This window comes from Monodon monoceros, unplaced genomic scaffold (genome assembly GCF_005190385.1).
Source record: "Monodon monoceros isolate NGI ecotype Baffin Bay Population unplaced genomic scaffold, NGI_Narwhal_1 Super_Scaffold_2, whole genome shotgun sequence".
In the NCBI taxonomy this organism is placed as follows: Eukaryota; Metazoa; Chordata; class Mammalia; order Artiodactyla; family Monodontidae; genus Monodon; species Monodon monoceros.
In genome coordinates, this window is record NW_021703776.1 from 37595553 (window position 1) to 37614857 (window position 19305).

Sequence of the window (19305 nt, forward strand, 5' to 3'; positions counted from 1 at the left end):
AGGCAAGAATGTAGTAAGTAATTAAAGGCAATTTAAAAATCCATGTTACTGGATGGTCGTACCCATAGAATAAGGGTTGGTAATACTGGAAATATTTAAAGTAATATATCTATAAAGACACTTTATTCATAACTTTGAATTTAGAGAGGAAAAATCCACAGATGTTTTTGAGAAATGTAGCATCTATTTTCACTTTATGCTAATTATAGTTTATTCGGTTTCCACTAGATGGGTTTGTATGCACTGTAGCTAATTCACGTCAACTGTCTTCAAGTATATTCTCTGAATTATAGGTAGGTTTTAGAGACCTCTAAGTGATCTCTAATCTTCTTACTAATATTATGGCTTTCAAATGTCATTGTGATATCTCAAAGGTGATCTGAGTGAACAATGGGATATTCTATAGGACTACTGCTGAAAAGGATAAACACTTTCTTGAGCAATTTAGACTTGAAGAAATGAATAACTTATTGTACATAATAGGAGGCAATCATCTCTGGGGAACTGAAGAAATGGTTGCAATAAAGATTCTGCATTTGTTATCTAGATTAACTTAGTGCTTTAGTGCTTCTTTGTCACTGAAATTATATGGGTTCTTTGCCCCCACTGAGTAGTAAAATAATGAAATACCTGATTTTTCTGGTTTTGGAGTTCAGCTGAATTATTTTAAAACTCTGTTCTAATGTTTCTTTTGTGTTTATTTTCTTTTTAAAAAACATTATTGTGGTATGCTTAGTGTATTCTCTCGTTTAAACATTAATTTCAGAAGATGTTTAATGGTTGAGGAAAACACATTCTTTTCAAATAAGCCACTGTTAGTACATGGGCATTCATGTGAACTTTCTTTTCATGTTTTTCCTTAGTTAAGAACATAAATATATTTTTTTTAACTAATGTAAAATTATAATGTTTGATTTAAAGTCTAAATAGAAATGAATATTACTGAATCTTTATAAGACCACATATTAAACATAGCTGTGATTATATCTGCTCTTGAATAGGGTATAGAAATAAGCACAGAGAACACAGGACTTCCAAGTAATAGTAGTAGTTTCTGGAAATATTTCTCTTAAGCCCTTTGTTCATTTGTCTGCATATTACTCAGTATTTTGGTCATATATAGAACATACTGGAAGTAAAATCAATAATTCTCAATTTGTTATGAGTTGGAATTTGTCAAATTGTGTTCTTGCAAAACTCTAGGGGAAAAAATTTATTGTTAACTAATATATTCTAATGTTTTCATTTCAGAAGGACCTTTAATACATGTGGCTTCAATTTCTTCTCTAGTTCTGTTTGTGTTTATTTCTTCTCTTGCATTAATAGGAAATAGAGATATTTTGTAGCAATTCAGGTCTCATCTCTGCTTAAATTCTTATCTGTACAGCAGACAGTAGTCATGTTTAAAAAAACAAAATATAATGTTCAAAAGTATAGAGGACACCTACAAGATGGCAGAGGAGTAAGACGTGGAGATCACCTTTCTCCCCACAAATACATCAGAAATACATCTACATGTGGAAAAACTCCTACAGAACACCTACTGAATGCTGGCAGGAGACCACAGACTTCCCAAAAGAGCCACGTGGCTGACAGGATCTTGGTGCTCTGGCCAGGTGTCAGGCCGGTGCCTCTGGGGTACGAGAGCTGAGTTCAGGATATTGGTCCACCAGAGACCTCCCAGCTCCACGTAACATGAAACGGCAAAACTCTCCCAGAGATCTCCATTTCAACGCTAAGACCCAGCTCCACTCAACGACCAGCAAGCTCCAGTGCTGGACACCCTATGCCAAACAACTAGCAATACAGGAAAACAACTGCATCCATTAGCAGAGAGGCTGCCTAAAATCATACTAAGGTCACAGACACCCCAAAACACACTACAGAACATGGTCCTGCCCACCAGAAAGACAAGATCCAGCTTCATCCAGCAGAACACAGGCACTAGTCCCCTCCACCAGGAAGCCTACACAATCCACTGAACTAACCTTAGCCACTGGGGGCAGACACCAAAAACAAAGGGAACTACAAACATGCAGCCTGCAAAAAGGAGACTCCAAACACAGTAAGTTAAGCAGAATGAGAAGACAGAGAAACGCACAGCAGATGAAGGACCAAGGTAAAAACCCACTAGACCAAACAAATGAAGAGGAAATAGGCAGTCTACCTGAAAAAGAATTCAGAGTAAAGATAATAAAGATGATCCAAAATCTTGGAAAAAAAATGGAGAAAATACAAGAAACGTTTAACAAGGACCTAGAAGAATTAAAGAGCAAGCAAACAATGATGGACAACACAATAAATGAAATTAAAAATTCTCTAGAAGGAATCAATAGCAGAATAACTGAGGCAGAAGAAAGGAGAAGTGACCTGGATGATAAAATAGTGGAAATAACTTCTGCAAAGAAGAATAAAGAAAAAAGAATGAAAAGAATTGAGGACAGCCTCAGAGACTTCTGGGACAACATTAAATGCAACATATTTGGATTATAGGGATCCCAGAAGAAGAGAAAAAGAAAGGAACTGAGAAAATATTTGAAGAGATTATAGTTGAAAACTTCCCTAATATGGGAAAGGAAAGAGTCAATCAAGTCCAGGAAGTACAGAGAGTCCCATACAGGATAAATTCAAGGAGAAACATGCCAAGGCACATCTTAATTAAACTATCAAAAATTAAATACAAAGACAAAACATTAAAAGCAGCAAGGGAAAAACAACAAATAACATACAAGGGAATCCCCATAACGTTGACAGCTGACGGTTCAGCAGCAACTCTGCAAGCCAGAAGGGAGTGGCAGGACATACTTAAAGTGATGAAAGGGAAAAACCTACAACCAAGATTACCCAGCAAGGATCTCATTCAGATTTGATGGAGAAATAAAAACCTTTATAGACAAGCAAAAGCTAAGAGAATTCAGCATCACTAGACCAGCTTTACAACGAATGCTAAACGAACTTCTCTAGGCAGGAAACACAAGAGAAGGAAAAGACCTACAAAAACATACCCAAAACAAATAAGAAAATGGTAATAGGAACATACATATCGAGAATTACCTTAAATGTAAATGGATTAAACGCTCCAACCAAAAGACATAGACTGGCTGAATGGATACAAAAACAAGACCTATATACATGCTGTCTACAAGACACCCACTTCAGACTTAGGGACACATACAGACTGAAAGTGAGGGGATGGAAAAAGATATTCTATGCAAATGGAAATCAAAAGAAAGCTGGAGTAGCAATTCTCATATCAGAAAATATAGATTTTAAAATAAAGACTCTTACAAGAGACAAAGAAGGACACTGCATAATGATCAAGGGATCAATCCAAGAAGAAGATACAACAATTGTAAATATTTATGCACCCAACATAGGAGCACCTCAATACATAAGGTAAATGCTAACAGCCATAAAAGGGGAAATCAACAGTAACAAAATCATAGTAGGGGACTCTCCCCACTTTCACCAATGGACAGATCATCCAAAATGAAAATAAGTAAGGAAACACAAGCTTTAAATGATACATTAAACAAGATGGACTTAATTGATATTTATAGGACATTCCATCCAAAAACAACAGAATACACCTTCTTCTCAAGTACTCATGAAACATTCTCCAGGATAGACCATATCTTGGATCACAAATCTAGCCTTGGTAAATTTAAGAAAATTGAAATCCTATCAAGTACCTTTTCCGACCACAATGCTATGAGAGTAGATATGAATTACAGGAAAAAACCTGTAAAAAATACAAACACATGGAAGCTAAACAGTACACTACTAAATAACCAAGGGAACACTGAAGAAATCAAAGAGGAAATCAAAAAATACCTGGAAAAAAATGACAATGAACACACACGACCCAAAACCTATGGGATACAGCAAAAGCAGTTCTAAGAGGGAAACAATTACAATCCTACCTCAAGAAACAAGAAACATCTCAAATAAACAACCTAACCTTACACCAGTTGGAGAAAGAAGAACAAAGAAAACCCCAAAGTTAGTAAAAGGAAAGAAATCATAAAGATCAGATCAGAAATAAATGAAAAAGAAATGAAGGAAATGATAGCGAAGATCAATAAAACTAAAAGCTGGTTCTTTGAGAAGGTAAACAAAACTGATAAACCATTAGCCAGACTCATCAAGAAAAAAAGGGAGAAGACTCAAATCAATAGAATTAGAAATGAAAATAGAAGTAACAACTGACACTGCAGAAAATCAAAGGATCGTGAGAGATTACCAGAAGCAACTCTATGCCAATAAAATGGACAACCTGGAAGAAATGGACAAATTCTTAGAAAAGCACAACCTTCCAAGACTGAACAAGCAAGAAGGAGAAAATATAAACAGAACAATCACAAGCACTGAAATTGAGACTGTGATTAAAAATCTTCCAACAAACAAAAAGCCCAGGACAAGATGGCTTCACAGGAGAATTCTATCAAACATTTAGAGAAGAGCTAACACCTATCCTTCTCAAACACTTCCAAAATATAGCAGAGGGAGGAACACTCCCAAACTCATTCTACGAGGCCACCATCACCCTGATACCAAAACGAGATGAAGATGTCACAAAGAAAGAAAACTACAGGCCAATATCACTGATGAACATAGATGCAAAAATGCTCAACAAAATACTAGCAAACAGAATCCAACAGCACATTAAGGGATCATACACCATGATCAAGTGGGATTTATCCCAGGAATGCAAGGATTCTTCAATATATGCAAATCAATCAATGTGATAAACCATATTAAGAAATTGAAAGAGAAAAACCATATGATCATCTCAATAGATGCTGACAAAGCTTTCGACAAAATTCAACACCCATTTATGATAAAAACCCTCCAGAAAGTAGGCATAGAGGGAACTTACCTCAACATAATTCAGGCCATATGTGACAAACCCACAGCCAACATCGTTCTCAATGGTGAAAAACTGAAACCATTTCCTCTAAGATCAGGAACAAGACAAGGTTGTCCACTGTCACCATGTTATTCAACATAGTTTTAGAAGTTTTAGCCACAGCAATCAGAGAAGAAAAAGAAATAAAAGGAATCCAACAGAAAAGAAGTAAATCTGTCACTGTTTGCAGATGACATGATACTATATGTAGAGAACCCTAAAGATGCTACCAGAAAACTACTAGAGCTAATCAATGAATTTGGTAAAGTAGCAGGATACAAAATTAATGCACAGAAATCTCTAACATTCCTATACACTAATGATGAAAAATGTGAAACAGAAATTAACAAAACACACCCATTTGCAGTTGCAAAAAAGAGTAAAATACGTAGGTATAAGCCTACCTAAGGAGACAAAAGACCTGTATGCAGAAAACCATAAGACACTGATGAAAGAAATTAAAGATGATAAAAACAGATGGAGCGATATACTACATTCTTGGATTGGAAGAATCAACATTGTGAAAATGACTATACTACCCAAAGCAATCTACAGGTTCAATGCAATTCCTATCAAACTACCAATGGCACTTTTCACAGAACTAGCACAAAAAATTTCTCAATTTGAATGGAAACCCAACAGACGCCGAATAGCAAAAACAATCTTGAGCAAGAAAAACAGAGCTGGAGGAATCAGGCTCCTGGACTTCAGACTATACTACAAAGCTACAGTAATCAAGACAGTATGGTACTGGCACAAAAACAGAAATATAGATAAATGGAACAGGATAGAAAGCCCAGAGATAAACCCACGCACCTATGGTCAACTAATCTATGACAAAGGAGGCAAGGATATAGACTGGAGAAAAGATGGCTTCTTCAATTAGTGGTGCTGGGAAAACTGGACAGCTACATGTAAAAGAATGCAATCAGAACACTCCCTTACACCATACACAAAAATAAACTAAAAATGGATTAAAGACCTAAATGTAAGGTGAGACACTATAAAACTCTTAGAGGAAAACATAGGTAGAACACTCTATGACGTCAATCACAGCAAGATCGTTTTTGACCCACCTCCTAGAAAAATGGAAGTAAAACCAAAAGTAAACAAATGGGACCTAATGAAACTTAAAAGCTTTTGCACAGCCAAGGAAACCATAAACGGGATGAAAAGATAACCCTCAGAATGGGAGAAAATATTTGCAAATGAAGCAACTGACAGAGGATTAATCTCAAAAATTTACAAGCAGCTCATGCAACTCACTATCAAAAAACAAACAACCCAATCCAAAAATGGGCAGAAGACCTAAATAGACATTTCTCCAAAGAAGGTATACAGATTGCCAACAAACACATGAAAGGATGCTCAACATCATTAATCATTAGAGAAATGCAAGTCAAAACTACAATGAGGTATCACCTCAAACCAGTCAGAATGGCCATCATCAAAAAATCTACAAACAATAAATGCTGGAAAGGGTGCGGTGAAAAGGGAACCCTCTTGCACTGTTGCTGGGAATGTAAATTGTTACAGCCACTATGGAGAATAGTATGGAGGTTCCTTAAAAAATTAACAATAGAACTACCATACGACCCAGCAATCCCACTACTGGGCATATACCCTGAAAAAACCATAATTCAAAAAGAGTCATGTACCACAATATTCATTGCAACACTATTTACAACAGCCAGGACATGGAAGCAACCTAAGTGTCCATTGACAGAGGAATGGATAAAGAAGCTGGGGCACATATATAGAATGGAATATTACTCAGCCATAAAAAGAAATGAAATTGAGTTTTGTGTAGTGAGGTGGATGGACCTGAAGTCAGCGTGAAGTGAGTCAGAGGGAGAAAAGCAAATACTGTATGCTAACACATATATATGGATCTAAAAGAAAAAATGGTTCTGAAGAACCTATGGGCCGGACAGGAATAGAGACACAAACATAGAGAATGTACTTGAGGACACGGGGAGGGGTAAGGGTAAGCTGGAACGAAGTGAGAGAGTGGCATGGACTTATATACACTACCAAATGTAAAATAGATAGCTAGTGGGAAGCAGCCGCAGAGCACAGGGAGATCAGCTCGGTGCTTTGTGACCACCTAGAGGAGTGGTATAGGGAGTGTGGGAGGGAGATACAAGAAGGAGGAGATATGGGGATGTGTGTATATGTGTGGTTGATTCACTTTTTTATGAAGCAGAAGGTAGCACACCATTTTGAAGCAATTGTACTCCAATAGAGATGTTAAAAAATAAATAAAAAAGACATCTCCCCCTCAAAAAACAAAAGTGGATTATATTACACTAAGGCTGTCAGTAGTCAAGGAAATCATTTTTTCACCCTTAATATTCAAATGACATAACAGGAGCTATATGTACCTTATAACTATAACTATTTTATACTGACACCATTAATCCACATGAAACATTTTGACATTATAAAACTCTTTATCATATAAAATATTACTGTCACTTGATTGAATAGATTTTAATTTTTGTCCTCCTTCTTCATCTTTTTTTTCACAAACAATTTGTTAGTCAAATACTTGTCTGATTAAAAAAAAAAAGTTGTGAGAAGAAAAGAAAATAAAATGTTTGAAACAGGGTCCAGTTAGGAAAACAGAAACCACTCTAGGTATTTCAAACAGTGGGATGTTAATACAAGGAACTGGTTTCAAAGGCATTGGAAGGGGCAGAAGAGCAAATGGAAGGAGGTGGGACTGGAGGACCAAAAGGGACGAATCAGTGAGACCCAGAGATCACAAGATGCGGGTGCCCTGCCGCTCAGCTCACAAGCCGGTGCTGGCTGTGGTGAGACACTACTGCAGTTGGTTCCAGATCCATTGAAGAGGCACTACCTTGAGCAGAGCTGGAACTGCTGAGAGCAGTGCTGCCTGTGCCCAGGCTGCTGCCATCCAGATCACCTCCCTTCCATTGCCACTACAGCTTCATCAGTAACTGCCCCCAAGGGCCAGAGCCAGAAGCAGAAAGCTGCCCTCTTCCACCTGCCTTCTGCTCTCCACCACCATTCTACTACCTTCTGTTTTCTGGTTGCTCTTTCTTGTCCTTCGGGCTCCATTTCATCCTTGTCATCAGGACCACTGTGTCCCTGCCTGTCCTCTTCTCGCTAAACACACTGCTTCCAGGGTGACCTCATCACAGCACCATTTCATTTTTTTTTTTTTTTTAATTTTTGTTGGGGTGTGATTGATTTACAATATTGTGTTAGTTTTAGGTGTACAGCAGGGTGAATCAGTTATACATATACCCACTCTTTTTCTTTTTTTTTTTTTTTTTTGGATTTTTTTCCGTATAGGCCATTACGGAGTATTGAGTAGAGTTCCCTGTGTTACGGCAGGTTCTTATTAGTTGTCTGTTTTATATATGGCATTGTGTATATGTCAATCCCAGTCTCCCAGTTTATCCCTCCCCCCCTTTATACCCTGGTAACCATAAGTTTGTTTTCTACATCCTTGACTCTACTTCTGTTTTGTAAATAAGTTCATTTGTACCGTTTTTTTTAGATTCCACATATAAGCAATATCATGTGATATCTGTCTTTCTGTGTCTGGCTTGCTTCACTCAGTATGACAGTCTCTAGGTCCTTCCATGTTGTTGTAAATGCACAGCGCCATTTCCAATAGCAAAATCATGATTCTGAAATGACTCAAGCATTCAACAGTACAGCATTGGATAAATATAGGTTATTCTTTAGATGGAATACTATGCACCATTTGGTGAAAACTGCACTGTACATCTGTTGACATTGAGAGACATTTATGGAATTGCTTAGTTAATAAACCATGTTATAATATTACATGTAAAAAATGTATATTTAACAAACAATTGGTTTTATTTTTCTCCAAATAATTCAGTAAAAACTTCAGTACATTTAACGTGTTTCCCTTAAAACAAATTGCTGCTGTTGTGGTTGTTACACTTATGTTAAATAGCCAGTTAACTGATATTTTATGAACCTTATCAATGTCAGAGAAAGAATTTTTAAATAAAAATATACTTTTCAGTTTATAGGTGGGGTATGCTTTATTAGTGATACAAAATAGGTACATTCATTCCAGGAGAATTTTAGGAAATCAACATGGAGGTCTAAATTTGGTTCAAAATGTACACAATGGAGTACAAGCCTACCTTGGAGATACTGCGGATTTGGTTCCAGACCACCATAGTAAAGAAATATTACAAAAAAGTGAGTCACACAAATATTTTGGTTCCCCACTGCATATAAGTTATGTTTACACTATATCATAGTCTATTAAGTGTACAATAGCATGTCTAAAAAATTTTTACATACCTTAATTAAAAATACTTTATTGCTAAAAATGCTAACTATCATTTAAGCCTTTAGCAAGTTATGGTAGTACTATCAAAGAGCACAGATCACTATAACAAATATAATAATAATAAAGTTTGAAATTTGTGAGAATTACCAAAATGTGACAGAGAGATAGGAAGTGAGCAAGTGTAGTTGGAGAAATGGCACCTATAAACTTGCTTCATGGAGGTTTGGTACAGACAATACTGTACTGACTTCAGACTATATAACAAAGCTACAGTCATCAAAACAGTATGGTACTAGGCAGAACGAGACATACAGATCAGTGGAACAGAATAGAAAGCCCAGAAATCAACCCATGCACTTATGGTCAATTAATCTACAACAAAGGAAGCAAGACTATGCAGTGGAGAAAAGACAGTTTCTTCAACAAGTGGTGCTGCAAAGATCAGACAGCTACATGGAAAAGAATGAAATTAGAACAGTCTGTAATACCATATACAAAAATAAAATCAAAATGGATTAAAGACATAAATGTAAGACCAGATACTATAAAACTCCTAGAGGAAAACATAGGCAGAACAGTCTGTGACATAAATCACAAAAATATTTTTTTGGATCCATTTCCTAGAGTAGTGGAAACAATCAAAAAAAATAAACAAATGGGACCTAATTAAACTTAAAAGTTTTTGCACAGCAAATTGAGTCCATAAACAAAACGAAAAGACAACCTATGGAGTGGGAGAAAATATTTGCAAACGATGTGACTAACAAGGGATTAATTTCCAAAATATACAAACAGCTCATATAGCTTAATATCAAAAAACAAACAACCCAATCAAAAAATGGGCAGAAGACCTAAATAGACATTTCTCCAAAGAAGACATACAGATGGCCAACAGGCACATGAAAAGATGCTTAACGTCACTAATTATTAGAGAAATGCAATCAAAACTAGAATGAGGTATCACCTCACACCAGTGAGAATGGCCATCGTTAAAAAGTCTACAAATAAGAAATGCTGGAGAGGATGTGGAGAAAAGGGAACCCTCCTGCACTGTTGGTGGGAATGTAAATTCGTGCAGCCACTATAGAGAACAGTATGGAGGTTCTTTAAAAAACTGAAAATAGAGTTACCATATGATCCAGCAATCGCACTCTCAGGCAAATATCTGGAGTAAACTCTAATTTGAAAAGATACATGCACCCCAGTGTTCACAGAAGCACTATTTACAATAGCCAAGACGTGGAAGCAACCTAAATGTCCATTGACAGGTTAATAAAGGAGATGTGATACATATATATACAATGCAATGTTACTCTGCCATGAAAAAGAGTGAAATAATACCATTTGCAGCAACATGGATGGACCTAAAGATTATCATATTAAGTGAAGTAAGCCAGACAAAGACAAATATCATATGATATCACTTATATGTGGAATCTAAAAAGATGACACAAATGAACTTATTTATGAAACAGAAGTAGACTCACAGACATAGAAAACAAACTTATGGTTCCCAAAGGGGATAGCAGGGGAGGGGCGAGAGATAAATTAGGAGTTTGGGATTAACATATACACACTACTCTATGTAAAATAGATAACCAACAAGGACCAACTGTATAGCACAGGGAACTATACTCAATATCTTGTAATAACCTATAATGGAAAAGAATCTGAAAAAGCATAGATATGTATGTATATATGTATGTATAACTGAATCACTTTGCTGTACACTTGAAACTAACACAACATTGTAAATTAACTATTTCAATTTTAAAACGTTAAAAAAAAGGATTAGATGCCTGATTTGCTCCATTTTTAATAGGGCCTCTAAAAACACAGACTTAATGGGGAGGAGCAGCAGCAGAATGACACGTCAGTTCCCGCTGACATTTTATTATGGATTAATGGCTCAGATTAGCCACCTGCCAATTGGTGAACTTTTGGGAAAGGGGCGGAGAAAATGTGGAGAGCATCTGTACAGGCCAAAGTTCAGGCATCAGAGTGGAGGGCCCTGGGAAGTCAAGGAAATAGCCTGAAGACAAGGGCCACTAATGATGTGTTACACAGGGAGGGCTTGACACCAAGAGTGAACTTCCTCTGTTTCATATTTTGAATCCAGCTGTTAAAATCATGGAACTTGCCCAGACCTAGAATAAAATAAGTGTTCATTGAGTTTGTACGTATCTGGAAGCATCATATCTACAGATTAGGGAAGAATATTGCAAAGAAAAAGTGCTGTGGTTGCCATGTAGTCTTACACTGGCCTAAGTAGTAATTCCCCTGCCTTCATTGTACAAATAGTTGATTGAGAAATATGTTAATGAGCAATTATCTCAAATGACACTTTTAATCTGATCAGCTATGGAGAACTAAAATGAACAGCCTAATACAAAAATCAAGAGAAAGATTGGACAAGGGAAAATTTTAAATGAAATGACTATAATAATCAAGTGATCATATTGAGTTCATGTTAAGTAGTTTTCCAGCTTAAAATTATATATGAAATGTATGTTTAGATCTATTATAAGTATATATACACATTCAAAAATATAAAAGCAAATCTGTGTTTTCCTATTTAACTATTTTCTAATAAAACTGGGTGTCTATTTCAGGGTCATGCATATTTTGAGAAGGACATATTCATTGCATTTAATTTCTATGATCTTGTGCCAACCTGGATTTCATTATATATAAAAAAATCCACTTTATGCTTAAAATATTGATTGTGAAAAGGTCTTAGAAACCTAGTAGTTAGTGGCAAAAAAGTACAGTGATTACTAAAAAAGAGAAAATGAATTCACTATTGATGTTCATATTCACTGAGCTAACTTCCCAGGATGTGTAGTTTGATTTTCTGGAGGACATTAAGTAAACAAAAACATCATACAAGCTCTGATATTTAGTAGTTTTGTGACTGCTTGGTAAACCACATAAATTATGAGTTCCCATTGCCTCACCAGTAAACTGGATACCAATTCTCCGAGTTTGCTGTGAGAATAAAACATTATAATCTAGTAAAGGCATCTAAGACAATGCCCAGCCTAAGCAAGGGTTTCACTGTGCATTAATCTTACATGTGAATCTGACCCCTTCACTTCATTAGCTTTTCTCCTCCATTTGGAGGGATAATACATAGGGGCCTGAAAAAATAGAAAACCAAAAACAGAGAAACAAAATAAAACTACAAACTGTGCAACATTGCACTTTTTGGTAAGAAGGTAAAAGTATTTTAGGTAATACGATAAGATCTTTGTGTTTTAATTAGGGATGGGTCCTTAAGGAAATAGAACTGGATTTATAGTTTCAAAAGTGGAAAGATTTAGTTGGGAAGTGGTGAATTAACAACAAAGGCAAGTACTGAATTATAATCTTTCTCACACTCTTGTTAGATCAGAGGTTCTTAATATTTCAGAGATCCTAGATGAAAGTATGGATAGTCTAGTGGGTGGAGAGTAGGGAAGGGGAGAATTATGACATACAAAATTTTACACACAGTTGTAGAGGTTTCATTCTCCCTAGACTTCAACCAATGAAATAATCCATGTGACCCTAGACACTAGATTGAAAACCAATAAAAATTTCTGCTGCCAAATATTTTTCAGATACCAGTGCCTTGCACAGCACAAAGTATCAATTAGTTGCTCAATTAATATTATGGATCCAAATTAAACTATTCACCCCGATATCATAGATTATCATCTCTGTCCCACTTGAAAGCTGTCTTCTCAGCTATCCCTCTGCCAACATTAACCCATATGCATATACAAATGTAATTCACTGCACAATCTACTAACTTTCACAAATATCCCTTATCTTGATATTACTTTGCTTGGCGCCGTGTGAGAAATCCCATGAGGTCATTTTAGTTGAAGTACAGTCAAAAGAAACAAAATCAAAACCAGTCTTTAAGTATATTGCATTTGATTTCTGAGGCAACTCCAGAATGTTAATATTATTCTTGACTCCTGCTTCAAAATGACTTTTGATTTTATTTTTGGTATTTCTTTTTTATATTGTGGATGTTACAGGCTGAAAGTAACACATGGATTTGAATAAAACTATCAGATTAGCTAATGTAAAGGATAATGGTTCTCTAGAAAGAACAAGAAGGTTCCTATGAAACTGAACAACCTACCCATCTAATCTAAATATCCGGGTTTAAGAGGGTTTTGTTGTGGTTGTTATTTTCATATCCAGGCTTTAATAGCAAATTCATGGCAGTTGAGGGTATTTTCTGTGAATGAATGACTGGCCTCAGTTAATGGCCTTGGCTTCACTTTAGTCCATCACCCCAGAAAGTTCCCCACGCCTTCATCTTATTGCTTGACTATGTCTCTTTGTACATTTTAATGGATCTTTCAGTAATTGTGATCATTCTGGGGAGAGGCAAGTGGTCATATTTTAATCATTTGAAGAAGTTTGCACAGTAAAAAAAAGTATGGAGAAACGCTTTCACAGCTTTCCCCATATCCCCAGCTGTTTGGACATTTTTCATCATCACTCTAATAACACATAAAATGGAGATCATAAAAGAAATCCTATAGCTTAATTTTAGTGTATAGGCAAAGGGTAAGTGTTGACTTTGGAAAGCTCTGAGGTGTAAGGACTATGACCAGTGCCTAGATTTTACCTCAAGAAGAGCAGAAGGTGTGTGTGTTTAGGTCATTATGGCATTTAGATGACACACAATGAAAATTTCTGCAACCGGTTAATTCTTCCTGAGGATGGCTGTATTATCATTCTTGCTAGGATCGTAAGAAGTCAACACTTTTACTTGGTTAAATTTTGGTGATTTATTGGGAATGTGTGGTGTTACTCTAAAGCAAAGGGGTAAACTCAATGAATTCTTATGACTGTTTATATGATTTAGTATGTCTTCAGTTTTAAAGAGAATTTTGCAGTTACAGTTTTACACCTGGGAAGATCAAAAGACTAAGTAGTTAAGTCAGCAGTGTTTAGAATTTAATTCATGTTGGGTGAAGTTCATAATATGGTAGATCACATTGCCTCAGAGATAAATGATTCCTTAATACTGTTTTTATTTCTCCTTTTCCGAAGGCTTCTTAAACTATATAAATAATGAGATTGTTTAGTACAATACAAACAACATGCAATGTATCCAAAAGCCGGAAGACAGTTCTGTTTCATTCACTGCCTAATTTATATAGCCCCATCCCTAGAAATGACCCAGATTTGTGAGGATATTTTATTTTAAAAGCCACAGAAACAAAACTTTTTACTCCTACTCTTCACATAACATGTTTTAAGCTGGGTTGGCTAAATTCTATCAGTGAACAACTGCTAGATTCAATTTGAATAATTTAATTGCTTAAAATATGTATATTCATTTTCCCCTAGAAAGGTATTTCTAACTCAGTTGAACAGAAGTATTGAATCAATTTTAATTGTTCTTCCTCTCTGTATTTTATTTCTTCAGGTTTTTTTTTCCATCTGCATTGCTTTCTGGGGAGTAAGAAGCATGAAACAACTTGTCTCAGACCCTGGGAAATGACTAAACGTTTGTACACAACTCTCTTGTTTTAATCATTTGTCCACAACCATAATATATTACTACTGCCTATGGAAGTATAATTATATAATGATTATATGAACTATTTCTCTAATGTGAGGTAAATACATTTATCTACTCTTGCTTCCTTTCCGCATTTATTATTCTCTATTAAAATTAAAGTCAGCTGCAGTTACTTTATTGCTAGGGTTGAAAGAAGATGATTTCAAATAGAATGATATTACATCCACTGGTAACATCTAAGCCAATGAGTATGAGAATAAGGGATAACTTCAAAACAGTAAAAGGAATTAAGATTTTATTAGCATTGTTTAGACAACTTTTCATTTGCTGTCTGCTAAAATTGTGCTTGGATACATATTTGTTGTCATAAAAATGTATTACATGAGTTGTCTGCCTAAGGCTAGGTTTACCTTTGAAAGCCATATAACCTAAGGAGTAACATTACAGAAAATGACATCACTGAAATGAAAATCACCAGAATTCGTCAGAATTCATTTATTCCATAGATTAATTTGTGATACATATGTCTAATATGTTTGGTCAGTTTGTTTTGGCAAATTGAGGAGTGTGCAGTATTTCTGTGCTATTTTAAATTGTCACAATCATGTTAAAAGACTCTCTAAATGACATTGCTCAAGCATTGTGTGTATATTATTCATTGGGATTGTAAAAATCTGCCAAGTATTTCATTAGGAGGGAACTAACAGAGATAAGCAGGAAATGGTTCAAAGCGGGAAGGTCTGAAAGCAGTTGGAATATTTTTCTTTCCTTCTTCCAGTATTTCTTAGATTTAAAGTTACTATTTAAGTAACCAAAGTTATAAGCACTAAAACAGTTAATACTGCCCTTCACTGAGCTTTGCGTATATTCATTGCTGGTTTAAAGAGGCTGATCAGTTGGTTGACTTTTTTTTTTTTTTTTTGCGGTACTCGGGCCTCCCACAGCCGTGGCCTCTCCCGTTGCCGAGCACAGGCTCCGGACGCGCAGGCTCAGCGGCCATGGCTCCCGGGCCCAGCCGCCCCGCGGCACGCGGGATCCTCCCGGACCGGGACACGAGCCCGCGCCCCCTGCATCGGCAGGTGGACCCCCAGCCACTGTGCCACCAGGGAAGCCCGGTTGACTTATTTTTAATATGTGTTTTCTAACCTTTGAACAGAGAAAAGTTGTGGAACTAGTAAGAAGAATTAAACTGCAGGTGTCTGTCTGGACTCATGATGCAAAACTGAAGCACATTTATTTTGAAAACTGGAAAAGCAGAGGAAGATTAAATTTTGCATGATGGAAAAAATTAACAAATTATATTTCAAGCGTCAGAAGTAGGGAATTGGCTTTGCTTCATTGATCTTTTTTTACTTCTTAATTTAACACAGAGCTAGAGCAAATACTTGAACCCATAACAGATATTAGTCCCATTCTTCTCCCTTACCAACAGTTCTTGCTGGGCTTTGCATACTTAGAATCGTATTAAAGCAGGGAAACCTCTGTTGGTTTGAAATTGCTAATTTTATAGCATAAAAACTCTGAATACCCATATTCTACATCCTAAAACCCTTCAGTCTATAGGTTACAGCATTCAAGAACAGCAAAGAAAAGAGAGCTTCCACAAATCTACCATAAGTAGATTTTTAATGTGTTTTGACAGTTTATTGGTTTCGCCATGAGTCATGTATAAACATGCATATATGCTTGAATATATATGAATTTATAGGAGTGGTCTAGGAATGAGCTTAATAATGGAAATAAAGAATTCAAAATTGATAAAAGATACTTTTATGCTGAAGTTTAGTTTTCTTTTAGTCAACTCAAATTAATCCATTTTCTTTTCTCTTAGTTACTCTCACTATGATTATAAATTATTATTATTTTTTTTTTTTTTAGAAATGCAGACATTTTCAAGCTAGGAATTTTCAGGCCTTTGAAAGTAGAAGTGATTCCCAGATAGGTAGTATTCCCAAGGCCTGTGTGTGTTAATTAGGGTACTTTTTTCTTCACCTTCAACCTTGTTAGTTTTCCAGTCAAGTTTTCTCTTGTTGAGCACTAATACATGACGACAGATCATATAACTATTATTAATGTTGTAAATTAATCTTGAGTCATGCCATGTAATTTATGCTTACTCTTGACTGGAAACACTTTACCTCTCTCTCTCTCTCATTTTCTCAAGAGAAAAGCACTAAAAATAGGATTCATCAATTACTCAGCACTTGTACTGGAGAGGTGTCAACTGACTTTGAAATGATTATGAATATTCTCAGGTTTGATAATCTACCATAAGGAAGGCTAGAGAGAGGGAAGACATATTTGTTTATTGAGTAATACTCGATTAGCATTCTTTCCTTTACTCTCTAAAATCCTGGGAATTAAGTGCTGTTGATACCATTCTACAGAAGAGAATTCTGAGGCTGAGAGAGTTTAAAAAACGTGCTCAGACCTATCATGCTTAATCGATTGTCAGAAGAAAATTTAAAACCTCTGAGTTCTGACATTGAAGGCCATGTTTCTCCTTTACATGATATCAGATACCCAAGGCAAAACTTTAGAATACAGGCTCAGGAGTTTAAGTTCAGAGAACTTCCTATTCAATTTGATGCTCCAAGGTACAAAACAAAGTTCAGAGAAAAAATAGTTTGGTTACAGGATGGGTTAGTTGACTAGGTGCACGAGTACAGAACGTATGATCTTTCTGAAAGTGATAAGGCCCCAGGTTATTTTATAGGATTGCCATATGTCTAAAAGAAGTCCATTCCTGTACTTGATTTGATTTGATAAAATGGCCCATTACTCTAGCTCTATTTGTTGTGTCATTTACTTCCCCTTCATCTTGTTCTTTCTAATTATTTTGGTTAAACTTAATCTAATCATCTCATGGCCATGATATTCAGCAATATGTGGATCTGTCCTTGAGTATCTGAAGTTCAATGGATCACCAAAGTACATGAACCTTTGTTATAGTTAACATTACCTGCTTGCATTAATGTTTATCAGAGGTTCTCACGTTTCACTTTACTGGTCATATATGATTCAATTATTCAGTGTACGTTCTGCAATAGAACCATAGAGTGGAATTCTTTAAGGTATGGTGTACATTATGATGAACATACTGTGATTTATTAGGGAGAGCAATGCTAGTTAGAAAGTGAGTTCCCTTTTTTATGCCCTCTCCTCTATATTTTTACATTTGTAGCTTCCAGAATCCCAAGGAAAGATAGAGAACACGGAGGTAGTTTGGCTTTCAGAATCTTAAAACATTTTTCATGTCACTATTTTCAGCAGCACTAGGGAATGTGTCAGGCCCCATCTTAAGCCTACCTCAAGGAAAGTAGATTTAACAATGTTCTATGTGTTACTGGGGTATTTTTTCAGAACTTGCTCCAGTCTGCTGCCTTTTCTTCTCAATAGCATAACAGATAACTTCTCCCTCACCAAAAACTCAATTGGAAAAAGTCATTAGCAAAAAAAGCAAATAAGCAAGCACTGATGGTTTTCTCTTGTGGGTTGTGCCTGCTTTTGGGAATTCTTCAAGTGTCATACCTCTTCAGTCAGATTTTCAACCATTCCAGTATCTGTCAATCATAAGTTCTTTCCCTAGGTGTGTTCTCCTTTAGTTTTAACATCAATAAATCCAAAATCCTAACTTGCATAGATTTACATTGCAAAACACAGGAAGAAGTAGCCTTTGTCTTTATGTACCAGGATTATCCATGGATCTTTTTAAAAATGAAAACTTGCTGGTAGGAACATTGGAATTCTGATTTAGTAAGATTCAAGTGGTACCAGAGAGTCCATATTGTTCAAGGTTCTACTAATGATACGTTACAGAGGCTATAAGCAATCTAGAGTGAAAGAAAACTTCTCTAGACCCTCTCCTTGAGATTCAGAAATACGCAGGAGAGATGTACCATGTAAGGGAATATTGTTTCTATAGCTAATTAAAAGAATGGGGTGATAATGATTAAATAAGCATGGATATTTAGATATGCCATCCAAGGAAAAGTATACTTTACTATGAGATTATTTTGCATATCCTCACAAACCTGAAAAAAAACCTGAAAGTTTAAAGCCTAGGTAAGCGTCAGTGAGATGGGGAGAGGACAGAGGTCTAGCAGGCAAAGGAAACATGATCCCTCCTGGGCACATACCCTGAGAAAACCATGATTCAAAAAGAGTCTTGTACCACAATGTTCATTGCAGCACTGTTTACAATAGCCAGGACATGGAAGCAACCTAAGTGACCATCAACAGATGAATGGATAAAGAAGATGTGGCACATATATACAATGGAATATTACTCAGCCATAAAAAGGAATGAAATTGAGTTATTTGTAGTGAGGTGGATGGACCTAGATTCTGTCATACAGAGTGAAGTAAGTCAGAAAAACAAATACCATATGCTAACACATATATATAGAATCTAAAAAACAAAAAATAGTTCTGATGAGCCTAGGGGCAGGACAGGAATAAAGACGCAGACATAGAGAATGGACTTGAGGACACGGGGAGGGGGAAGGGTAAGCTGGGATGAAGTGAGAGAGTGGCATGGACACATATACACTACCA

The 19305-nt window shown here is 36.1% G+C and overlaps 1 protein-coding gene across 1 annotated transcript in view; it reads left to right on the plus strand.

Moving 5' to 3' along the window:
* AGMO (alkylglycerol monooxygenase) overlaps nt 1–15373 on the plus strand; it is a 332471-nt gene extending 317098 nt beyond the window's left edge. Inside the window, exon 14 of the mRNA XM_029233709.1 lies at nt 14653–15373. Coding sequence (XP_029089542.1) covers nt 14653–14727 — 75 coding nt within the window. The 3' untranslated portion in view covers nt 14728–15373. The remainder of the gene's footprint in view (nt 1–14652) is intronic.
* The last annotated feature ends 3932 nt before the right edge of the window (nt 15374–19305 follow it).